Source organism: Pelodiscus sinensis, chromosome 29 (genome assembly GCF_052426305.1).
Source record: "Pelodiscus sinensis isolate ZL-2025 chromosome 29, ASM5242630v1, whole genome shotgun sequence".
Classification (NCBI taxonomy): Eukaryota; Metazoa; Chordata; order Testudines; family Trionychidae; genus Pelodiscus; species Pelodiscus sinensis.
In genome coordinates this window covers 14,586,243-14,608,993 of record NC_143080.1, presented here as the reverse complement: position 1 = coordinate 14,608,993, position 22,751 = coordinate 14,586,243, and the positions used below count along the sequence as shown (strand labels likewise).

Genomic DNA, 22,751 nt, shown 5'->3' with positions numbered 1-22,751 from the left:
AGGGAGAGTTGGTGGCAGCAGTGGGATTAGAACCCAGATCTCCTGATGTCCAGTTCCGGGCCTAACCACAGACCAGGCTTTGTCCCTTCACACAGCATCAGGCTGCCTCCTGCCCCACCACGTGATATGGCACCAGGCCTGCCCCCACCCACGGCATGGTCCTGGGCCTGCTCCCCCACGGCACAGCTGATGGGTGCGGGATTCCTGTGCCCAGCCAGAGCCAGAATCAGGGCCCTGCGGCTGTGGCTGTGGTGTGCCATGGTATCCCCAGCCGGCATGTGATGGCTCCGGCCCTGCTCCACCCCCTCAGGAGCGTGCATGGTGTGATGCCGTGGGGGTACGGTCCATGCGCTGGGCGCTGTGGTTGGGCTGTGCGCGGTGGATGATCCCTACTGGCCTCTGTCTGTAAGCACTGCTCAGCGGGGGATCGCCCTGGGGGTCCGGATGAGGCCCAGGGCCCAGCCAGGTCTCACCGGAGAGGGAAGGGGTCTGGACAAGGGGAGGGGGTGGCTTGGGGAAGAGTCAGTCTTGGACCCTCCCCCAAGGGCTCTGAGGCTGCCTGCCCCCTCACTCGGATGCCCACATAGAACCCGGGCTGGGCGGTACCTCGCTGAAGCAAGAAACCCCCCGTCCTACTGGCTGGCGGAGTCTCGTCGTGTTGCGGACGTGGTGCAGGGTCGGGGCTCCCCGACGCGCCGCCACACGTGGGCCAGCCGGCCCTTGGCATCTCGGGGGGGGGGGGGGATTCTGCCTGGCTCAGGGACCCCCGGGGACTGTGCCCATCTATTCAGAGCACAAAGACCCAGGTGCCTGACTTCCGCCCAGCCAGCCCCTGGCCTCTCCGCGGGGCCTGCCAGCAGCCGCAGGCAGGGCCGTGGGAATGCTGCTTTTTCCTTGCCCCCTGGGGAAGCAGCCAAACTCCCTGCTCTAGAGAAACGTGGCAGCCCGGGCCAGCCAGGAGCCCCCCCCCGACCCTCCTGAGGAGTTTGCTCAGCGTAGACCCCCCACAGCAGAAACCTGGAGTCACCGGGCCCTGAGCTAAGCAAGTGCAGAGGCTGCTTAAAACATTCAGCCACTCTGGCAATGCCCCCCCCCCCCCGCCCCCGGGAGGAAGCCGTTCTAGTGAGATGCGGCAATTTCAGGGTTTCTGAGGCATTTGATCTCGCCGGTTTCTAATAATACTCCGCGCTGTGCAGCGTCTGCAGCCTCAGAGCGCTTGGCAGGCCTTATGGGCCGAGCCGGCAGCCTCCCCTGGCCCGGGGCTGGGTCAGAGCCAGCGCACACCCCGGCGAGAGGGGCCGGCGCGGTCTCTGCAGGCCGCCGCGAGGGGGCCCAGCGAGCCCGGCTCCGCAGGAGTCGTTCTGCTAAGGAAGTGACTGAGTGTGGGTGCAGAGATGGCAGGCGGAGAGAAATGACTCAGCGAGGAAGTGCCAGGATTGGCCTCTTGGCTCCCGAGGATTCAGCGCCTCAGATTGCTCTGCGGGGCCCGCTGGCGGGGAGCCAGCCCTCAGACGGCCCCCGGGCAGCAGCGGCTGCTGGGCCTGCGCCCCAGAACACCTGTGGGGGGGGCAGGGAGCGCCACGCTGCAAAGCAGCATTCAGCCCAGGTACCAGCCTGCCGATGCCGGAAGGGGCGTCTGGGTGTGAGTTTCCTGTTGTGAGCGGCAGGCAAAAGGTGCAGCTGAGCCGCTCGCAGCAGGTGCTAGGGTGGCCCTGGGGGTGACCCATGGGTGCCCCAGCCCCGGGAGACGCCCTGGATCAGGCCCCTCTGCCTCACCTGGTCACAGATCAGCTCCCACTTCTTCTCGCTGTCGTACTGGCAGAGCAGCTTCATCTTGTCGGGCGGCAGGTTCATGGAATCCTGCAGGGGAGAGACGGGAGGGGAGCAAGTTACGTCCCAGCCCTGAGGGAGGGGGAGAGCCCCGCGAGGGGTGGGCAGAGCCCCCTCTGTCTGTCCAGGCTGACGGACGATGCAGGGCCCCTTGCTGCCCAGGTATCCAGGTGAGGCCTCTTCCCCTTCCTCAAATGCACCAGGCCCAAGGGGCAGGCGTAAGGTCTCCACCCTCCTCCCAGCATTGCATCCCCCGAACCTCCGCCTCCAAAGACCCTGAGCGCCAGCTCCAATCCAGGTTGCTCCATCACCAGCCAGACCCGCCAGGACTGGTCAGGTGAGTCCCAGAGAGAAAGGGACCCCGGCACAGTCTGCCCTAGACAGGCAGAGACCTGGCTGCAGCACCAAGCAGGAGCCAGCCTTCGCCCCCTGGGATTCACAGTGCGCACGGTGCAGGGCAGGACCGCCCAGCTGGCTCAGTGCTGCGGCGGGGCCTGGGCTGAATCAAGAAAGCCAAGTTGAATCTTCCTGCAAAGACTGAGACGCCTGGTCCTAGCCAGCCCAGATCCGAGTGTGTCTGACTGCATTTTAACCAGGTCTCTGGGTGCTTCACAGTCAGCTGCTCAAAGCCTCACAGCCAGCCCTGATGGTGGGTCAGTGTCACTAGCTCCCATTTTATGGACAGGAAAACTGAGGCACAGGTGGGGGGTGAGGGGGCGTGGTTTGCCTAAATCCACACAGTGAGTGCAGGGGTGCAGAACCCAGGACTCCTGGCTCCCAGCCCCCAGCTGCGGCCATCGGCCTTGCCCTCCTACACGAGCGGTTGGCGCTCTCCCTGCCAGAGACCATGTCTACGGGCGCCGCCCGACGGGTTCAGCCCACGAAATCAGTGTCTGTGAGAGGCATTATCTCAGCAGCAGGATGTTGTGCACTGTGGTCTTCTCGGCACTGACGTTGCTCAACCCAGCTCCTTCCTGCCTCCCCATCCCGCGGCAGCGGCAGTCAGGGCCCAATCCAGAATGGGGAGCTGGCGAGGGCCCCGGGCAGCTCGCCGCGTCCCAGGATCGGGCCCCTCGTGCAGTAACTGGGTGCAGCCGGGTGGCTAATCCCCAGGCAGCCTGGCATTGCGTGCGCAGGGTCAGGAGGTGACCTCACTTCCCCTTTCCGCGGGGGAGCACGGGGCCTCCACTTCTCCTTCTGCGTGGCCAGGCGGGGGGGGGCTCGGGCCCAGCGACCTGGCGTTCTCAGCTCCCCGCGCCGCCAGGCCACTGGCTCTCAGCACAGGCCGCGCGGGGGGGGCCGGATGGTTTCAACAGGAATCCCAGACACACTGGACGTGACATCACTATCGACATCACGTCTGATTTAGCGCATCCCCGTCAGTTCTGGTTTCGCCGTTTGGTTCCCGATCAGGAAGCTCAAACACCGGACACGCAGCAGCCTGCGCCGCCCTGGGCCTGCCGCCCTGCCCCCCCAGCACGGGCCCTCCCGCCCGCGGCTTTCCAGACTCAGGGCTCGCAGAGAGGCGGCAGCCACAAAAGGAGCCGGGAGGGGTATGAACAGGGCGGGGGGGCCAGAGCCGCACCCCAGCAGCTCCCCTGGGGGAGGGGTACTTACTTTCCTGGTTCTCAAGATAATTGTCAGCTCCCCCCCCCATCAGCAAGGAGCCGGGAGCCACGGCCCCCAACTGGGGCAGCTAAAAGCTGCCTGCCCTGCCCTGCCCCTACCAAGGGTGAAATCCAGCCTGGGAGAGTGGCCGGCAGCCAGCCAGGCCCAGCTGGGGCTGTCTGAAGAGGGAAAGGCCGCTCTGGCTCCAGCCGTGGGCAGGAGGGGCCTGGCTGCCGGGCGCTGCAGAGGGCACCGGACACAGAGCAGCGCCGGGGAGCTCGGGCCAGGCAAAGTCCCAGGCTGAGGCCTCGCTCGCCAGGCCTGAGGGTGCTAGGGCGGCAGGGCGGCAGCCAGGGCAGAAGGCAGCAGGCCCACCCTTGCCAGGGAGGCGTGGCCATGCCAGAGGGCACCGAGGGGAGCACAGATGTTGGGGTTCGCCGGGAGGGGGGCGCCAGCGTGCAGGGCTCGGCCACGGGGCCGTACCGCGAGGGAAGGGCACCACTGGCCGGGAGGGACTCAGAAGCCGGGTACCGAGGGCGGGACACCAGCCAGCCAACGCGCCCTGGGCTAGTTCCCCAGGAGACCAGCAGGAGGCGCCATGTGGCGAGTCATGACCCTGTTGCAGTGCTCATGGGATGCCCTTCCACCCTGCGATGAGCTGGCAGGCGTTTGTGAGTCACTGCCCTCTGCTGGATGGATTGAGAACCGCTCCATTGTAGGTCATAGACCCTACACTGCTAACAGGGATTCTCATCGCTAAGTAGGGCTCTGGGCTGCTGCTGTGTGAGCAGGAGGATCTGAGTTCTAGCTCCTCGGCTCCCATGACTGGGTGACGACAGAGACAACCGTGACGTGCCTGTAGATTTCTCCTGGTGCTCAAAGCTGAGGGCAGCAGCCCTCACAGCATTTCACACCATCAGGCTCCCTCCAAAACTGGGCCACAGGGGCAGAGCATGCTTGGAGCAGAGAAAACAAGAAATAAGGAAGGAACCAGGCTCGCAGAATTGTTTCCATTTGTGGGTGGAATACATTTTGTTCTGTGCACGTGGAGATGTGCACCACCCATAGAAACACAGGCTGCTGGCTGTGGGCGCCCTGCTAGTCAGCTGAGCGGCACCTGAGTCTCTCCCACCCAAGCGCTCAGCTTGCAGGGAACACGGCCCAGAGGGGTTTGGGCTTAGAACCAAACTGTGCAGGCACAAACCGAGAGGAGCCTCACTTGGGAGCAGGGCATCCCGGAGGAGACCTGCCAAGCCAGCCGCTCCCGAGGAAGGGAAATCTCTCCACCCGCTAATGGCACCTCAGTGCCCTTTGCGGTGCCGGGGGATGAACGAGGCGTCAGAGCCAGGCCATGCGACTGTGGGGAGACCTTCAAGAGGGCTCCGTGGTTCTCCCCCCGTGGGGAAACCCGGGCCAGAGACTGGCATCCCCGGGCCTGGGGAGCCCCTCGCTCCAGCACCGCTGGGCATAGCTGGGTCCTCCTGCCTCCCACTCACTCTCCTCCACGCTGGCTCATCCCACCTCCGCTTTGGGGTGAGCATCTGCCTGGGCCTCTCCTCCCTCCCTGCCGCAGCCGAGCAGAGCGAGCGGAGCAGGAGGCTAAAATTAGGTTGTGAGGCTAGAAACAGAAATAGCCTCGGGGAGACCAATCAGCGGCTCCGGCGCTCAGTGCCTGGTGTCAGAGCGGGACGGGGCTCCTCTCGCAAGCGGCACCTGTGCTGCCGCTCTCCTCCGAAAGGGGCCGCACGGCAGAGGGGCTGTTGGCGAGCGGCACAGAGCCCAACGGGGCTGCCGAGGCTTCGCAGTGCGCCCCACACAGCCAGCCAGAGCCTGGGCTCCCAAGAGCCCCCCTCCCATTGTCCCGCGATTCACCAGCCCCTCCCCGCGTCACCAGATCAGACCCTGCTCTGATCCCGTCCTGCGGGGGCTCAGCTCAGCACACTCTCGGACTGGCCTAGCACCCCAGCCTGCAGCCTCCCCTGGGCAGGACGGGCAGCACCTGGGCCCGAGCAGAGGGCAGGGACTGCTCCACTCCTGCCAGCCGCCCTATCAATCTCAAGGTGGCTCTGGCACTGCTGGGAGGGGGGGGTGTCTGTCTTTGGATGACCCAAGGCTTCAACAGTTCAAATCCCACTGCACCCTGCAAGAAGCTTAGTCAACCCAGGTGTCCTGGCCCAATTCATAAGAACAACCAGGCTGGGGCAGACCAAAGGTCCATGTAGCCCAGTGTCCTGGCTGCCCACCGCAGCCAAAGCCAGGTGCCCCGGAGGGAGTGAACAGAACAGGGAACCAGCCAGTGATCCCTCCCCGTCACCCATTCCCAGCCCTGGCAAACAGAAGCTACAGGCACCATTCCTGCCCATTGTGGCTAACAGCCGTTAATGGACTGATCCTCCATGAATGTATCTGGCTCTTTTGTGAACCCTGTTAAAGTCCTGGCCTTCACAACATCCTCTGGCAAGGAGTTCCACAGGTTGACAGTGTGTTGTGTGAAGAAATACTACCTTGTGTTTGTTTTAAACCTGCTGCCTTTTTCATAAGGTGATCCCTAGTTCTTGTGTTATGGGAAGGAGTAAATAACTCTTCATTATTCACTTTGCCCCCCCACCCATGGTTTTACACACCTCTCCCATAGCCCTCTGCAGTCGTTTCTTTTCCAGGCTGAAAAGTCCCCATCTTGTTAATCTCTCCTCACATCCAGCCTGCTCGTTTGCTTTCTGCATCCCTAGACCACCCCAGCAATTTCAATTGCACAACGAATCCTTCTGCACGTCCTACCCTTAACTCATGTGTTTCATTGTTGTGTGCTGGCCCATTCCACCCCAGAGGTGGCTGCATTTCAGGGCTGGGTGACTCAATTCCTCCCCGCAGCTGGCACAGCGCTGTGCTTTGGGCTAAAAGGAGCTGAATAAACTTCGGTCACTACTAGCAGGATGAACAGGGAGCTGCACGAGAGGCAACTGCCTTCCATGGGGTGTTGAAACCCCGGTGACTTGTCTGCCAGTTAACACATCCGTACGTGCTCTGTGGACACAAGGCTCTGCGGCTTATTGCAGCCTCAGGGGCCAGACTGCCAGGCCTGCACCCAAGACTTCGTGCTACCTGGTCCCTACTGTTACCCAAACACGATCTCCCCTGGGTGCTCTGCACGCCCCTACAATACAAGAGTGCAAGAGCCGCCACACAGGGCCAGACCAGCCGCCCAGGATCCTGTCTCTGACTGTGGCCAGTGTTGGAGCTAAGGGAGAGTAGAGAGACCAGGGTAATTGCACCCCTCTCCTCCCCTCCTGCCTTCTGGCAGCTGGCGGTTTAGGGTCACCCCGAGTGAGCACAGAGTTGCATCCCTGCCCACCTGGGTGGAGAGCCATGGATGGACCTATCTGTCAGGGACTTAGCTTGGGGGTTTTAAAATCGTTATATTTTTGGCCTTCAGAACACCCCTTGGCGAGGAGTTCCACAGGTCGGCTGTATGTTGTGTGACAAAGCACTTCTTGTTGCCAGTTAGCCAACACATGCTGTGACGGCGCGTCGGGAACCCCCCAATCCCGTAGCAGCAAGATGAGACTCCGCCAGCCAGTAGAACGGGGGGTTTATTGCTTCTCCAGGACACAGCCCAGCACAGACGTGATGTGGACACAGGAGCCAGGGCCAGGCAGCCTCAGACCCCTTGGGGCAGGGATCCACCGCCCCCCTCAACCCCAGTACTCAGCTTAGTCTCTTCTCTCTGTCTTTTTCCAGACAAGACTGCCCAGCTCCCAGGCCCTGCCCCCAGCCAGGTGCCGTCTCCGCCTCCCTTCCTTTGTCTCTCCCCCTGGGACGAGCCTTGTTCTCTGCTCAGGCTGGGCCAACGCACACGTGGGTGAGTCAGTGGGACCCCAGGGTACAGAGCAGACAGGCCCCCCCCACGTCACACACGCCCCAGCCACGCCAACTCCACCAGCAGGCCCTGGTGCTGGCTCAGCAGGGGAGGCTGCCGGTGCCGCAATGGCCTGAGCCGAGGAGCAAGACCCAGCAGTGCCCGGGCGCTGCCCCCCTCAGACTTGCAGCCCCCGGGGTTCATGGATCCGTGGGGAGGCTCCCAGGGTCTCCGCTGCCATTCGAAAACCTTCCCGGCTTTCGCAGACGTGTGACCCACAAACCCACCCACACGCCTGAACTGCCATCGCCGGAGTGAAACGTCTCCTGGCAGCACAGAGCTTAACACCTCTCGCCAGCACTGCCCGCGGGGGGACGCTGGGGAAGGCTCGGGAGGGAGCCGGCCCTGTTCTACGGCAGTGCCAGAGCGCACCGGCTCATGCCGGGCAGGGCTTCCCAGGGACCCCGTCTGAGCCAGCTGGCTCTTCCCAGCGCCAGGCCATCGGCTGCAGGTGGGCGGGGGGGGGGACGGCAGGCAAGTCAGCTGGGATCCACTTGTGCCCGGAGCTGGGCCCATTCTGTGTGCTTGCAACTCCAGCTCCCCCAGCAACCCCCCCCTCAGGCTGGGAGCTGCCATCGGCCTGCGCCAGGCACCCCGGCCTTGGCCAAATAACCATTCCTGGAGGGGCTCAGCCGTTTGCCCACGGCAGAGGGGAAGCAAGGCCTGGAGAGGGGCCATGACGCCCCAGCTCACCCCATGATGGGGAGCCGAGGACCCAGGAGTCCTGCTACCCGCTGCAGGGCCCAGCCCCCGGAGCCTGCTGCGGAGCCGGGTCCCGAGGGAGGCTGCTCAGACCCCGCTGCAGGCGGCTGGCGCATTCAGCGGCGCTGGCCCAGCGGCCCCTCTGCAGTCGGGCGACGCCAACCCCTTCGGCCCTGGGCGTGCCCGGCCACGGGCACCCCCCCGCGCCAGCCCAGAGGAACAGGACCTGCCCGTGGAAGCTAGAAGCTGGGCTGTGGAGGTTCTAGCACTTGCGCCTCGGCAGCGCCCGGAGGCCCATCGAGATCGGGGCCCCCGTGCCGGGTGCAGGACGGACTCGCAGGCAGCACGAGCAAGGCGGAGACAGGCCGGTGCTGGCAGAGGGGCCTACGGGTGGTGATGCAGCAGCCCTACGCCCCCCGCCCGAGTCAGGCTGTCGATGCAGCTCCTTAGGGGGCAGCACGAGCCCCTGGGCCGAGTGCACCCAGTGCCTGAACAGACGGGCTGAGAGGGGAAACTGAGGCACAGAGCGGGGAGAGTCGGCGCCACAGCAGGCCAGAATGGAGCTGGAACCAAACCCAAGTCCCTATGTGGCACTCTAGCCACTGCGCTGCACTGCCTCTGCCCAGCTGGCAGCGGGACAGGGAGAGGGGGGGCTCACTCGCCCGGGGCCCCAGAGATACGTACGCCCGAGGGCCCTGAGAGACGGGCCCACGAGCAGGACACACCCAGGGCCCCGCCGGTAATGCAGGCAAGGGAAGGCACAGCCTTCCCAAAACTGCCTTCAGGCCTGGCTGCTGGGACGGTTGGGGCTACAGCCCCAGCCCTCCATGTAGCCAAGAAGGACTGGGCTGGAGGTGGGTGGGGCTTGGCTCCAGGGGCGGGGCCTCAGGCAGAAGGGGCGGGGCTGAGGCTTGCCATCCCCCACCACCCATGTGGGCCCTATCCCACGGAAGCTGCCCCAGGCCGGCAGGGAGCAGACCCAGCGGCAGGCACGTGGCTCCCGGCGCACTGACCAGCCCCTGCCCTGAGGCAGCCGGGCCGCCTGAGCCAGGGTTCTCTCAACGCCAGGCCCACTTCCGGCCAGCACAGCCGGGCCTGGCTGGGAGCAGCTGGGCTGCGGGGATCCCCTGTGCCGGGGGGCTGGCCAGGCAGCGAGTGGCAGGAAGCAGCTGCCCCACGTGTGACATCAGCAGGCTGCTGCGCGAGAAGGGGCCGGCCCCTCCCTGTGGTTGGGTTTCCTGCCGAGGGACAGGTGCGCTCCTGGTCTCGCTGGGAGGGGAGCTCCCCCGGGCGGGACCACGCCCAGAGTCCACATGGAGAGCCAGCGACGGGGGCAGCCCCAGTGCAGGCTCCTTGGGGGATCCCCGAAGGCCCAGAGGAGAGCAACAAACCGCGGCCAGGGCGGGAAGCGAGGCTCAAGGAAAGGGGCTTGTTTAGTCCAGGAGAGGGGAGGCCGAGGGGCAGGACAAGCAGCGATGGGCTTCAACTGCAGCCAGGGAGGTTGTGGCTGGACAGTAGGAAAAACTTCCTGCCCGCCAGGGCGGTGACACGACTCAGTTGCCCAGGAGGGTTGGGGCGTCTCCATCCCTGGAGACATTTAGGAGCAGGCTGGGCAGACACCTGCCAGGGACGGGCTGGATCAAGCGTGGGCAAGACAGCGTCCGTGGGCCGGATCCGGCCCTTTGAGCAGCCCCCAGGCCACTCGAGACCCGAGGCCGGGGGAACGCGAAGTCTCCTCCCCCGCCAGGGGCGCGTGGCCCCAGAGGGAACCAGAGGGAGGCTGTTCAAAAGGGCTGGGAGTTCCCACGAGGTGCCACGCGCCCTGGCAGGGCAGGGGGGCAGGGACAAGGGCAGGTCCCCCTGACTTGGAGCAGCTCTGGGGGTGGGGGGGTCACTAGGCTTGGAAGGCTCGGGTTCCTGCTGAGGGCGGGAGTCCCAGGCTGCTCCCCAGCGGGTCGGCGTGGGGCAAGACCTGCATTAACCCCCCTTGGAGGCTGAAGGGCCCAGGTTTGCCATTGGACTCCCTGCAGGGACCCATCCTGCTCCCCGCCATGCCAGGCCCCTGCTCTCGGAGCTCCTGCCCCAGGGCCCCTCGACAGGCGTCCTGCAGCGCCGTGCCCTGGGGAGCGATCGCTGCGCTCCCTGCCCGGCCGAGCTCGCCTGCCAGCGCCGCAGGGAGCCAGCCAGGCCGAGGTGCAGCAAGCCTGGGCCCTGAGCGCAGCGTCAGCCAGAGCCACGGAGCCAGGCAGCCTGGCCAGAGGTGCAGCAAGCCTGGACCCTGAGCGCAGCGTCAGCCAGAGCCACGGAGCCAGGCAGCCTGGCCAGAGGTGCAGCAAGCCTGGGCCCTGAGCGCAGCGTCAGCCAGAGCCACGGAGCCAGGCAGCCTGGCCAGAGGTGCAGCAAGCCTGGGCCCTGAGCGCAGCTGCAGCCAGAGCCACGGAGCCAGGCAGCCAGGCCAGAGGTGCAGCAAGCCTGGGCCCTGAGCGCAGCTGCAGCCAGAGCCACGGAGCCAGGCAGCCTGGCCAAAGGTGCAGCAAGCCTGGGCCCTGAGCGCAGCGTCAGCCAGAGCCACGGAGCCAGGCAGCCTGGCCAGAGGTGCAGCAAGCCTGGGCCCTGAGCGCAGCGTCAGCCAGAGCCACGGAGCCAGGCAGCCAGGCCGAGGTGCAGCAAGCCTGGGCCCTGAGCGCAGCGTCAGCCAGAGCCACGGAGCCAGGCAGCCTGGCCAGAGGAGCAGCAAGCCTGGGCCCTGAGCGCAGCTGCAGCCAGAGCCATGGAGCCAGGCAGCCTGGCCAGAGGTGCAGCAAGCCTGGGCCCTGAGCGCAGCGTCAGCCAGAGCCACGGAGCCAGGCAGCCTGGCCAGAGGTGCAGCAAGCCTGGGCCCTGAGCGCAGCGTCAGCCAGAGCCACGGAGCCAGGCAGCCTGGCCAGAGGTGCAGCAAGCCTGGGCCCTGAGCGCAGCTGCAGCCAGAGCCACGGAGCCAGGCAGCCTGGCCAGAGGTGCAGCAAGCCTGGGCCCTGAGCGCAGCTGCAGCCAGAGCCACGGAGCCAGGCAGCCTGGCCAGAGGTGCAGCAAGCCTGGGCCCTGAGCGCAGCGTCAGCCAGAGCCACGGAGCCAGGCAGCCTGGCCAGAGGTGCAGCAAGCCTGGGCCCTGAGCGCAGCTGCAGCCAGAGCCACGGAGCCAGGCAGCCTGGCCAGAGGTGCAGCAAGCCTGGGCCCTGAGCGCAGCTGCAGCCAGAGCCACGGAGCCAGGCAGCCTGGCCAGAGGTGCAGCAAGCCTGGGCCCTGAGCGCAGCGTCAGCCAGAGCCACGGAGCCAGGCAGCCTGGCCAGAGGTGCAGCAAGCCTGGGCCCTGAGCGCAGCGTCAGCCAGAGCCACGGAGCCAGGCAGCCTGGCCAGAGGTGCAGCAAGCCTGGGCCCTGAGCGCAGCTGCAGCCAGAGCCATGGAGCCAGGCAGCCTGGCCAGAGGTGCAGCAAGCCTGGGCCCTGAGCGCAGCTGCAGCCAGAGCCATGGAGCCAGGCAGCCTGGCCAGAGGTGCCCCACGGGGCAGCTGAGCCCCCGCCCCAGAGCTCGGCTGATGCATGGCGCAGGCAGATGCCGGCTTGCCCTTGGCCGGCTGCACCAGCGGCAGCACGACACAGGCGCAGGGACGGGGGAAGGGTCACATCTCCTGGGCCCACCAGGACCTTCCCAAGCCACGCAGAACACATGGCAGGCTCAAGAGCACGCACCATGCCACGGTGGCAGCATTGCCTAGTGGGTAGGGCCCTGGATGAGTCATCAGGAGACCTGGGTTCTGTTCCTGACTCAGATGCTGAGCTGCTGGCTGGGGACCAGCTCTTCAGGACCGCGCCTGTGCCTGCAGCCCCCAGCATGGGGGCCCTGAACTCACGGGGGCCTCTAGTAATAAAATGCCCCTGTAGCTGGGGCAGGACGGGGGGGGAACAGACCCCAGTTCCCCTCCAAACGTGGAATTTGTCCAGCACGATTCCCCCGGGGAAGGAGGACGGGTCCCTCCCCTGCACAGCAGCGCCGCTGGCAGGGGAAACGCAGCGCCCCACGGGGCTTCGCTTTGTGGCCGAGGCATCCCCGCTAAGCAGCATCCCCGCCCCAAACTGCTGGCCCTGCGAGGACAGGGCCAGCTGCCTCGCCCCAGGAACCGCCTGACTGCAGGGTGGAAGGCAGGGGCGGGGCTGGGGGAGAGGGCGGCGTGGAGCAGGGTGGGGCCACCCCCAGCTAGAGGGGACGGCGGTGCCTCTGGCCCCAGGGCAGTCGGTTTCGAGTCGGTACCGGCCAGAGTCCTGCCTGGGGCCCCAGGGTGCTGCACTTGGCCCGATGCAGCCTGCAGCTCAGGTGGGTTAGGCCCAAAGCTGCCCCCGGGGTAGGGGCGTCATGCCGAGCCAGGCAGCCCCCGGCCCAGGGGTTCCAAATGCCACGGACCCTGCCCCTGCTCTTGGATCAGGTCTCCCCGCCTGCAAGGCGAGGCTCCGGGACCTGGCTGCGAGCAGGCCTCCAGGCGTGGAGCATCCCCTCCCACGCCCAGCGCCAGCTCTGGGGGCGCCGCGTCCCCCCGAGGATCCTGACGCCAGCGTGAGACCGTCACGCACACGCCATCTGCTGAACTGCCAGAGGCTGCTCTGCGGACGGGGGACGGAGCCGCCAACGGCTGCTCCCAGCTCTGTTCTGAGAGCAAGCGGCTCTCTGGTTGACCAGCCTCCCAGACACCTGCCCACTCACTCCCCACACCCCCAGGGCTCCTGCAGCAGAGAAGGATCCTCCCTCCACCCCCCCCCCCCCCCCGGATCAGGGCCTGGCTGCCCACACCCATAGGGGAGGGGGAGCTGCACGGATGAGGCAGGGACAGCGACTGGGGATGTCTGCAAACGGATTCACTGCCAGTGGGGGCGCTGGGGGCACGGCCAGGGCCGGGCCGTGGTGAGCAGGGCCTCCCCCCACCACCCCAGATCTTACAAAGGGGCAGGTCGTTGAACCTGTGCGCTCACTTCAGGGCTTGTAGGAGGGGCGGCCACAGAGCCCAGGCTGCAGCAAGCCGCTGACAAGGACCCGCCCCAAAGACTCTGCCCTGGCCAAGAGGGAAGGTCCTGGCATGGACTGATAACCAGTTAAACGACAGGGAAGGACGGGCCGGGGGCACCGCCAGCTCTCTGAATGCAGAGCGGTAACTAGCGGGTCCCCCAGGCGTCCGTGCTGGGCCCGGCCCCATCAACCTATCAATACAGGGCTGAACAGCCAGGCGGCAAACCTGGCAGAGAAGACCAAACTGCTCCAGATAGCGACGTGCAAAGCAAACTGGGAAGAGCTTCAGAAGGCTCCCACAAAACGAAGCCATCGGGCAACAAAACGGCAGATGAAATTCAGTGCTGATAAATGCAAAGGAAAGCCCATTGGAAAACCTAATCCCGACCGGACGCACGAGAACAGGAGCTACATGAGCCGTTACCCCGCGAGAGAGATCTTGGAGCCACTGTGGAGAGTTCTCTGCAACCATCCACTCAGGGCAGTGACAGTCAAAAGCAAACAACGGTAGGAATCATTTCAAAGGGACAGAGAATACATCAGAGAACATCTTACTGCCTCTGTGTAAATCTATGGGATGCCCACATCTCGGACACGGCCTGCCGATGTGGTTGCCCTTCTCAAAAAAAGAGACACGGGAATTAGAAAAGGTTCAGAGGAGGCAACAAAAATGATTAGCGGTTTGGAACGGCTGCCATAGGAGGACAGAGATTAATAAAATGGGGCCTTTTCAGCGTAGGAAAGGGGAGACAAGGGGGGATAAGATCGAGGTCTATAAAATCATGACTGGTGTAGAATAACTGAATAAGGAAAAGTTATTTATTTGTCCCCACAACATAAGAAATTCATATTCAGTAGGTTTAAACAAACACAAGCAAGTTTTTTCTCTACACAGCGCATAGTCAACCTGTGGAACTCCTTGCCAGAGGATGTTGTAGAGGTCAGGACCATAACAGGGTTTACAAAAGAGCTGGTTACATTTATGGAGGACAGGTCCATCAGCCCTAAACCTGCTATTAGCCAGGATGGCAGGGATGGCCTGGCATCCATAGCCTGCTTGCCAGAGGCTGGGCCCGGGTGACAAGGGAGGGGTCACTGGATGGCTCCCTGGTCTGTTCGCTCTCTCATTGGTCACTGGAGGTAGACAGGACACCGGGCTGGATGGATCTTTGGTCTGGCCCAGCCTGGCCGCTCTTCTGTTCATGGGCCCAACTGCTCAGCTGCAGAGCAGCCTCACAAAGGAATCCCAGGGATGGGTCAGCGACTGGCCCAGAGAAGAGGGTCGTTGCACATGGTGCCGGGTGCATCACACAGGCCAGCGATTCCTGCACCCGCCCAGGAGAAAGGCCCCAGCGATGTAAAGGCTGCAGGCCACAGACTCCTCCACCAGCTGTTCCAACAGCCAATCGCTGCCACTCTCAAGCAGCCAGCCCTGATTTCCAGTCAGATTTTCTCTCGCTCCAGCTGCCTGCCGGGCTAAAGGGCCCCTGGCGGCAGAAATCTGCCCCCTCCCAAGGCCCCACAGCCCCCGCTACAGCCCCCGTCCCCTCCCCGTGAAACCGGACAGATGGGGGCGATTTCTCTCCCTCGGCCGAGCGCTAGGTCTCTCCTCAGCAGTCTGCCAGCGCCCGTCGAAGGGCAGCCCAGCCCGGGGGCCAACACACCAAGGCACCTTCGCCTCCCCCCTTCCACGCCCACAGGCTGCTCTGTGCCCGCAAGGCGCCGCGCACGTGGGCCCTGGAGGAATACGCCGTTCCGGGAGGAGGAGATTTGCCAGCAGCGCCCACCCTGCCACGTAGACACGCCCTATGTGGCCAGTCTCCACCGCGCTTCACCGACCTCCAGCGCGTCCCATCAGCCCTTCGGCTTTGCCCCAATCGTCGATGCAGACAGAGGACGGCCATGCGCAAGGACGGGTCCCTGGGGGTGCCCGTGGGAGCGATGGCGGATGAGTCGCCATTACCCCCCCCCCCGGTTGGGGGCTCCGGGGTGGCCGGCTTACGCTGATTTTGTGCGGCGCTGACTCTGCAACTCGCGAGCGCTGCCCCGGGCGCAGCTCCCGCTAGGACCTCACCCCCAGCGCAACCCAGCCCCAGCAGCCGCGCGGATCTACCCGGCCCGTGGGCCCTGCGCCGCCGCGCTACCCGCCCACTCGCGCTGCCGAGAGGGTTGGGAAAGTTCCAACGCAGATTTCGAAGGGCTGGGAGGGACGGAGAGAATTGCCCGGCCCCGACTCCTGCTTGGCAAGCCAACCCCCCTTGGGGCAGGCTCCCTGATGGTAAGCGGCCTGGGGGAGTCCATGGGAAGGAGGAAGAGAGATTGGGCCATCAGCCACGTTTCACAAGCGCCCATGTGACTGCAAGCAGGGCCTGCTGCAACTCCCTCCTGCAGGCAGCCCGGCTCCGGGGGCAGATCAAGGCAGGCGGTTCCAATGGTGCTTTGCCCCGGGTCTCAGTCACCCGAGACAGCAGCCCCCTTCTTTGGGGGAACCAGAGGCAGACTTGCCCACAGCCGCCCAGCCCCGAACCCTGACTCTCAGTCCCCGACTGTAACCAGCCAACAGTGCTAGGAAACCATCCCCTTCCCCTTCTCCTGCCCTGCCACTGCCGAAGCAGCACACGCCCGACACCCCCACAGGACATCTCCTGAGCGTCGCACCCGCCTGTCTGCTGCTGTGTGTGGCCCAGGGGTAACAAGCCTGGGAGCCCAAGGGAGGCCGAGCTGCCGGCGCCCCCTTTGGGGCTGGTGGCAGGTCTCAGTCTGCTCCTTCGGGGGTTTGTCTAAAGCCGTATGGACTCGTGTTGAGGTCCCAGGGCTGGGGATGAGTGAAGCTGGGGTCTGTTTTGCCTTCCTGAGTCTCAGTTTCCCCATCTGTAGCATGGGGGCAGGCTCCCTTGCAGCAGGGCGTCTGCTGCAGGTCCCTAACCGCTGGGAGCTGCACGTGGGGGGCGCTGGGCCACGGCTCTGTCCTGGCTTGTGCAGGCCGGCAAACCTGAGCTGTGCACTTGCCACTGGGCTCACGGCACCGCACGGCTGCTCCTCCTCCCCCGTCCTCGGGAGGGGGAGCAGATGTGGCCTCTAAATCTGGTCAGAACAGGACCCTGCTGAGCTCAGAGCAGCGGCCCAGGCTCCCTGGGCCAGACTGGCCTGCGGGGGCGGGACTAGAGGATCGGAACCCCCCCCCCCCCGGAGTCCATGGCTGCGCAGGGCGAGTAGGGAAATCGGCACAGAGCAAAGGGGAAGGCGCCCGCCGCACGCTAGGCCTGGTTAACTGACAGGAAGCGAAGGGCCGTGGCAACGGCTGCACCGCAGCGCGACGGAAGCTCGGGAGGGGACCATCTGACTGTGTGTGTGGAGGGTGCCAGGGCTGTTCGGATGATACAAGGCCACTGAGGCGAGGGGCCCGCAGCACCACACAAAACTCACAGCCCTGCTGCAAGGGAGCCTGCCCCCATGCTACAGATGGGGAAACTGAGACTCAGGAAGGCAAAACAGACCCCAGCTTCACTCATCCCCAGCCCTGGGACCTCAACATGAGTCCATACGGCTTTAGACAAACCCCCGAAGGAGCAGACCGAGACCCGAGACCTGCCACCAGCCCCAAAGGGGGCGCCGGCAGCTCGGCCTCCCTTGGGCTCCCAGGCTTGTTACCCCTGGGCCACACACAGCAGCAGACAGGCGGGTGAGACGCTCAGGAGAGTCGGGACCAGGCCCAGGAGCAAGGCCACGAAGGCCACAGGAGCCACAGGAAAAAACGCACAAACTGGCTCCCCAAATGGGCAAAAGGGGTCGATGCAATTCAGAAAGCGTTGCAATTACAGGCAAGAGCGGTGGCAAGGGGCGGGTGGGGGCGGGTCTCGAACAGGGAATTTCAGACTCCAATCTGAGTAGCCTGGAGAGCAGGCGCAGGGAGGAGGTTTGACTGAGGTGCTGAAGGGTTCGAAGAGCACTAGTGCATGAAACTGGGCTGTTCCCCTCTGGTTTTGCTTGTCCCATAACTGGATATGGGCTAGGGGGCCATTCAATGAAATCAGAGGGCAACACATTAAAGCAGCATATAGAGAACTTGTGGAATTCCCTGCTGCAGGAATGTGAGGCTGGATTTAAAACAAGGACTGACCCCCAATACCAAAGGTGCACAGACGTGCAACGCGAGGACAGAAGCTGGTGGCTGCAGAGGTCCCGTAGGAACAGCTCTCGTGCTCTGGTTTGCAGCACCACACGCACACGCACACGCACACGCACAATTGGCTGCTGCCAAAGGCAGGATCCTGGCCGTGCTGGACCAATGGTGCACCCCGGCAAACAACAGTTTCCAAGACTCCTACATTCCAGGCTGCGCCAGGAGCACTACGTCGGAGTCCGCATGGAACCTTCGCCTGGCTGCCTCCCAGAGCCCCAGCACTGACTCACGGTCCAAGAGGAAAGGCAAGAGAAGCCAGGTGCCCGAGTCTCACTGCTCCTGCCCGGGGTCCCCCAGCCAGCGCCCATCCATTCCACTGGACGCTGGGAGCCAGCCGCTCCGATGCAGGGGAGCACAGAGCTCTGCTTCCGGGCGCGAGGCGCGGGCCCAGCTGCCAGGCAGCCGAGGGAGCCGTCATGTTGCAGCAACACAGGAGCGAAAACTTATGGTGCCTGAGTGGCTGAGGGCAGGCACGCGGCTGGGTGGGCCTGGGGGCCCCTCGGAAGGGCCAGGATAGTCTTTGCTCTCACACACCCACGCACAGAACAACTTCTCCAGGCAGGCGGGCGGCTCCCCCTCCCCCCGAGAGAGAGGCTGAGAAGCGTCACCGCCCGCTTTGGGGAGGGGACCGGAAGGTCTGGGTGACCTTCTCTCTGCACACAGGGCTGGGGCCATCCCGCCTGGGCTGAGACAGGGGCCAGGCCCCTGCGCTGCCCCCACCCCCACAGTGACCTGGACGCTGTGGGGCCTGCACCCTCTCTGCTCCTGGGGCCAAGTTGTCTTGCAGGCCAAAGGGAAGGTCACAGGCCCCCTGCTTGTGCCGCAGCCTCCGACAGGCTGGCAGCAAAAAGCCAGCTGCTGCCACTGTACGTTGCTCCCCACAGAGACCCACTAGGAACGCAGGGGCAGGCGGCACCTGGGGGCACGGGCATGGGGACACAGGAGGCAGGCAGGCAAGCTTAGGGACACAAGGATGGGAAGGCGGGGGGGCAGGTCTGAGGGCACGCAGAGGGGCGGGTGGACCTGGGGGCACAGTAAGGGGCATGGGACCATGGCAATGGGGATGGGGGGGGCGGGCAGGCTCAGGAATATGGCAATAAGGTCGGGGGGGGGGGGGACCGGGGAATGCAGGTGGCCTTGGAGGCATGGCAAGGGGGGACACAGGGGGCAGGTGGCTTGGTGTGTGAGGATACAGGGGGCAGTTGGCCTGGCGTGCCCAGAGAGGGGGATGCAAGGGACATGGGGGGGCCCTGGGGCCATGGTGATGGGGACACAGGGGGCCCGGCATAGGGAATGGAGGGAGACGCAGGGGACACGTGGCCCTGGGGCCATGGCGATGAGGATGCAGGGAGCCCGGTGTGGGGCGGTGCAGGGAGCAGGTGGCCTGGTGTGCCCGGAGAGGGGGATGCAAGGGGATGCAGGGGACAGGTGGCCCTGTTGCCATGGCGAGGGGGATGCAGGGGACAGGGAGCCTGGCATGGGGGATGCAGGGAGACGCAGGGGACAGGTGGCCCTGGGGCCATGGCGAGGCGGACGCAGGTGGGGGGATACGGGGGCCGCGGGGGGCAGGGAGCCCGGCGTGGGAGATCCAGGGGGACGCGGGGGGCAGGGAGCCCGGCCTGGGAGATCCAGGGGGACGCGGGGGGCAGGGAGCCCGGCCTGGGAGATCCAGGGGGCCGCGGGGGGCAGGGAGCCCGGCCTGGGAGATCCAGGGGGCCGCGGGGGGCAGGGAGCCCGGCCTGGGAGATCCAGGGGGCCGCGGGGGGCAGGGAGCCCGGCCTGGGAGATCCAGGGGGCCGCGGGGGGCAGGGAGCCCGGCCTGGGAGATCCAGGGGGCCGCGGGGGGCAGGGAGCCCGGCCTGGGAGATCCAGGGGGCCGCGGGGGGCAGGGAGCCCGGCCTGGGAGATCCAGGGGGCCGCGGGGGGCAGGGAGCCCGGCCTGGGAGATCCAGGGGGACGCGGGGGGCAGGGAGCCCGGCCTGGGAGATCCAGGGGGACGCGGGGGGCAGGGAGCCCGGCCTGGGAGATCCAGGGGGCCGCGGGGGGCAGGGAGCCCGGCCTGGGAGATCCAGGGGGCCGCGGGGGGGCAGGGAGCCCGGCCTGGGAGATCCAGGGGGCCGCGGGGGGCAGGGAGCCCGGCCTGGGAGATCCAGGGGGCCGCGGGAGGCAGGGAGCCCGGCCTGGGAGATCCAGGGGGCCGCGGGGGGCCCGGGGGCCATGGCGAGGGCGCCGCGGGGGCCGGCCCCGGAGCTGTGACTTACCAGCACATGGCTGAATCTCGCCTCCAGCTCGCCCGCGCTGGGCATGGGCTGCTTCGGGGACGCGGGCTGCTTGGCCGGCAGAGCGGTGGCTGGCGGCTGCGTCTTCGCCTCCTTGGCCGGAGCCGGGTCCGCGCTGCCGGCGGCGTTGCCCATCCTGCTGCTCAAGCCCAGCCCCGGGAGCTGCTTCCAGGCGCCCAGAGCCAGGGTGCAGGCGCGGAACGGGCCCCGCGGGGGGCTCAGCGCGGCGCGGCCGGGCTCCGCGGCTCCATGGCGCGGGGCGCAGCGAGGCGCGGTCCGGGGCAGCTGCAGGCGGGTCCGCGCTGCGCTAGGCAGGAAGCGAAGCTGCAGCCGCCGCTATTTGTAACTTCGGGGCGCTGCCTGGAGCCGGGCGGGGCGGGGCGGGGCTGGGCGAGGCGCCCGGCTCCGGCCCCTCCCGGGATCCAGGGCGAGAGGCCGGGCCCAGGCACCTGCCGGCAGGAGCCGCCGGAGGCAGCGGGAACGGCGGCGGCGGCCGGCAGGGAAGGGATCCCGGGTCCCAAAGCCCGCAGCTCCCAGCCCGACTGCGGGGCGCGGCGAACGGGGATCCCGGCTGCGGAGCCGGGTCAGGCAGCGCCCGCGCCCGCCGGCCTGGTGCCGCCCGAGCGGGGAGGGGAGCGGCCCGTGGGCCGGGAGCTGAGGCCCAGCAATCTCATCGCATGGCCGCTCCGCTGCCCCTGCTGGCGCTGATAGCTCCGGGCGGGGCGCGGTCTGGGGGGGCGGCTGGGTCTTGGCCGGGGGCTTCCGCTGGTCTCAGGCGGCCAGAGGTCGGAGCTGCAGCCTGGCCCAAGCGAGGCCCCCGCTGCTCCCCCCGTTAGCTGCCAGCACGTCCTGCCCGGGACCCTCCCTCGTCCTCGGGCCCCGGCCCCACTGCCCCGGGAAGGGCTCCGGGGGGCAGGTCGCAGGTAGCCGGCTCGGCGCTGCTGGCCCTTAGTGGCGCCCGGACGCAGCCTCCAGCCACCGACACGCCCGGTGTCACCTGCTGACCCTGCGGCCTAAGGGTCGCGCCTGGCCGTCCCCGGCCCTACGCCCCCATCGCCTGTCTCCGCCTGCAGGCCCTGCCCTGCTCTCCGCCCCCAGAGGCCATAGGATGGAGGGGGGTGGCCGCCCCATGCCCTGCGCCCCCCCCTCCACACGGACGGCCTGGCAGCCTGCTGCACTGTGCCCTGCCCCACGGGGCCGCCCCTCGCAGCGCCCGCCCCAGGGCTCTCTGCTTCCAGCACCTGCGTGGGGGGAGGCGAACGCGGCTGCCACCCAGGTGACGTTGCTGGGGGAAGGGTGGATCAGAGGTGGGGCGGGGCGTGGGGACGGTGGAGTGGGGCCTGCAGGGGGGTACGGCTCTTCGCTGGACACACCCTACTGAATACGTGTCTCGGGGGGCATTTCGGGGGCACTGCCGTCCTCCAGGAAGTGCGGGTGAGGGAGGAGGGTGGCTCAGTGGTACCCTGGGGAGACTCTGGCATTCACTGGCATCTCCGGGGGATCAGGCCGGCATTACGGGGTAGCCAGCAGGGCGGCTGGGGGAATGCGAGGCCCAGGGGGAATGTGAGCGGGACAGTCACTTGGTAAACAGGGTGCAGAGGGTTCCACAATGTGGGTGCCCCCCCCGAGCACAAAGGGACCCTTGGGAGACAAGTGGGGTCACACCAGGCAGCTCAGGTCTCGGCTTCAGCGGGACAGGGACCCACCTCTTAGCCCCTCTCCCCCGCTCCACGCCCCAGTGAGCGTAACGCCGGCCCCGCCAGAGAGCAGCCGACAACGACAGGCCCTTTGGATAAAAACCAACTCGAGGCTCCGTCGGGATCCAGCAAACGGGGCCCTCTGGCCCGGGGCGCCCCAGCCCTTCTTGGACAAGCTGCAAGGCCTTTGGCTGACGGGGCCCTGTCATGGGACTGGGTTCGAGTGGGAGCAGGCAGGTCAGCAGGGGAGCGCCTGGCGGGGGCAGAGGAACACGGCTCAGCAGAGGCTGGGGGACACGCATAGCTTGGTGGGGGGGGCGGGTTGATGAATCGCCCGGCAGGAGCAGGCCCCACCCCCTGTGCCAGCCACCCAACCCCCCCCACTCCGAGGTGCAGGCCCCGCCCTCTGTGCCAGCCACCACCCAACCCCCCCCACTCCGAGGTACAGGCCCCGCCCTCTGTGCCAGCCACCACCCAACCCCTCCCACTCCGAGGTGCAGGCCCCGCCCTCTGTGCCAGCCACCACCCAACCCCCCCCACTCCGAGGTGCAGGCCCCACCCTCTGTGCCAGCCACCACCCAACCCCCCCCCACTCCGAGGTACAGGCCCCACCCTCTGTGCCAGCCACCACCCAACCCCCCCCACTCCGAGGTGCAGGCCCCGCCCTCTGCGCCAGCCACCACCCAACCCCCCCCGCTCCGAGGTGCAGGCCCCACCCTCTGTGCCAGCCACCACCCAACCCCCCCCACTCCGAGGTACAGGCCCCGCCCTCTGTGCCAGCCACCACCCAACCCCCCCCCACTCCGAGGTGCAGGCCCCGCCCCTTATGCCAGCTGGGTTTGAATCCCATGTCCACAGTGACGCAGGAAGCCCCTCTCTAAGCAGCCCCCAGGGTCACACGCTGCATGAAGGTCCAGAGCCCCCTGTCACGGGACTGGGTTTGAGTGGGAGCAGGCAGGTCAGCGCTGCCCCCACCAGTGTGGGTTGGGGGCCGAATGAGGTGTCACACAAAGCCTGGGCACTGCTGGCTCTGCCCAGGCCACTCCCGTGCTTGTGCGATGGGTGTGCACAGTTGTGAGTCAGTATTTCACACCTGTTGTGTGGGGCGGGAGGCAGCCGACGGCGTCGACCACTTCCTGGGAGGGGCCGGTGCCCGGTGCTGGGTGCACAAGGCTCCTGTGCGTGGCCAGCTGACACCTGAGGAGGACCCGATGGCCCCTGGCCTGAGGACACGCCTGGGCACTCCAGGGCTCCCGGCCCAAGGTGCACACTCAGCTTTGGTGGTCATGTGATCAGCCCCCTTTCGGGAGGTCCCAGGAGACAGTGGATTTCCCCTCGGCAGGGCGAGGCCAGAAAGGGCCCTGAGGCGCCTCCGTCTGGACTCCCGCTCCCGGCTCCCGCAGCACCCTGCCGAGGCCGGGAAGGATCCGCCGACCTGTGACGTAGTGGGGGTACTTGCTGGGATGTGGTGACCCCTGCTGTCTGGAGCAAGACCCAGCAG

General features: G+C 66.5%; 1 protein-coding gene across 3 annotated transcripts in view; it reads right to left on the bottom strand.

Moving 5' to 3' along the window:
• FMNL1 (formin like 1) overlaps positions 1-19,878 on the bottom strand; it is a 56,283-nt gene extending 36,405 nt beyond the window's left edge. For 2 of the 3 annotated variants that reach the window (XM_089774048.1, XM_089774049.1), the window contains exons 1-2: positions 19,536-19,878; positions 1,777-1,860 (exon numbers count right to left, since the gene is read on the bottom strand). In XM_089774048.1, the coding sequence (XP_089630174.1) occupies positions 1,777-1,860; positions 19,536-19,688 (237 nt within the window). In that variant the 5' untranslated portion in view covers positions 19,689-19,878. The remainder of the gene's footprint in view (positions 1-1,776; positions 1,861-19,535) is intronic. The other variant, XM_075911473.2, reaches the window with a different exon arrangement.
• Positions 19,879-22,751: the final 2,873 nt, after the last annotated feature.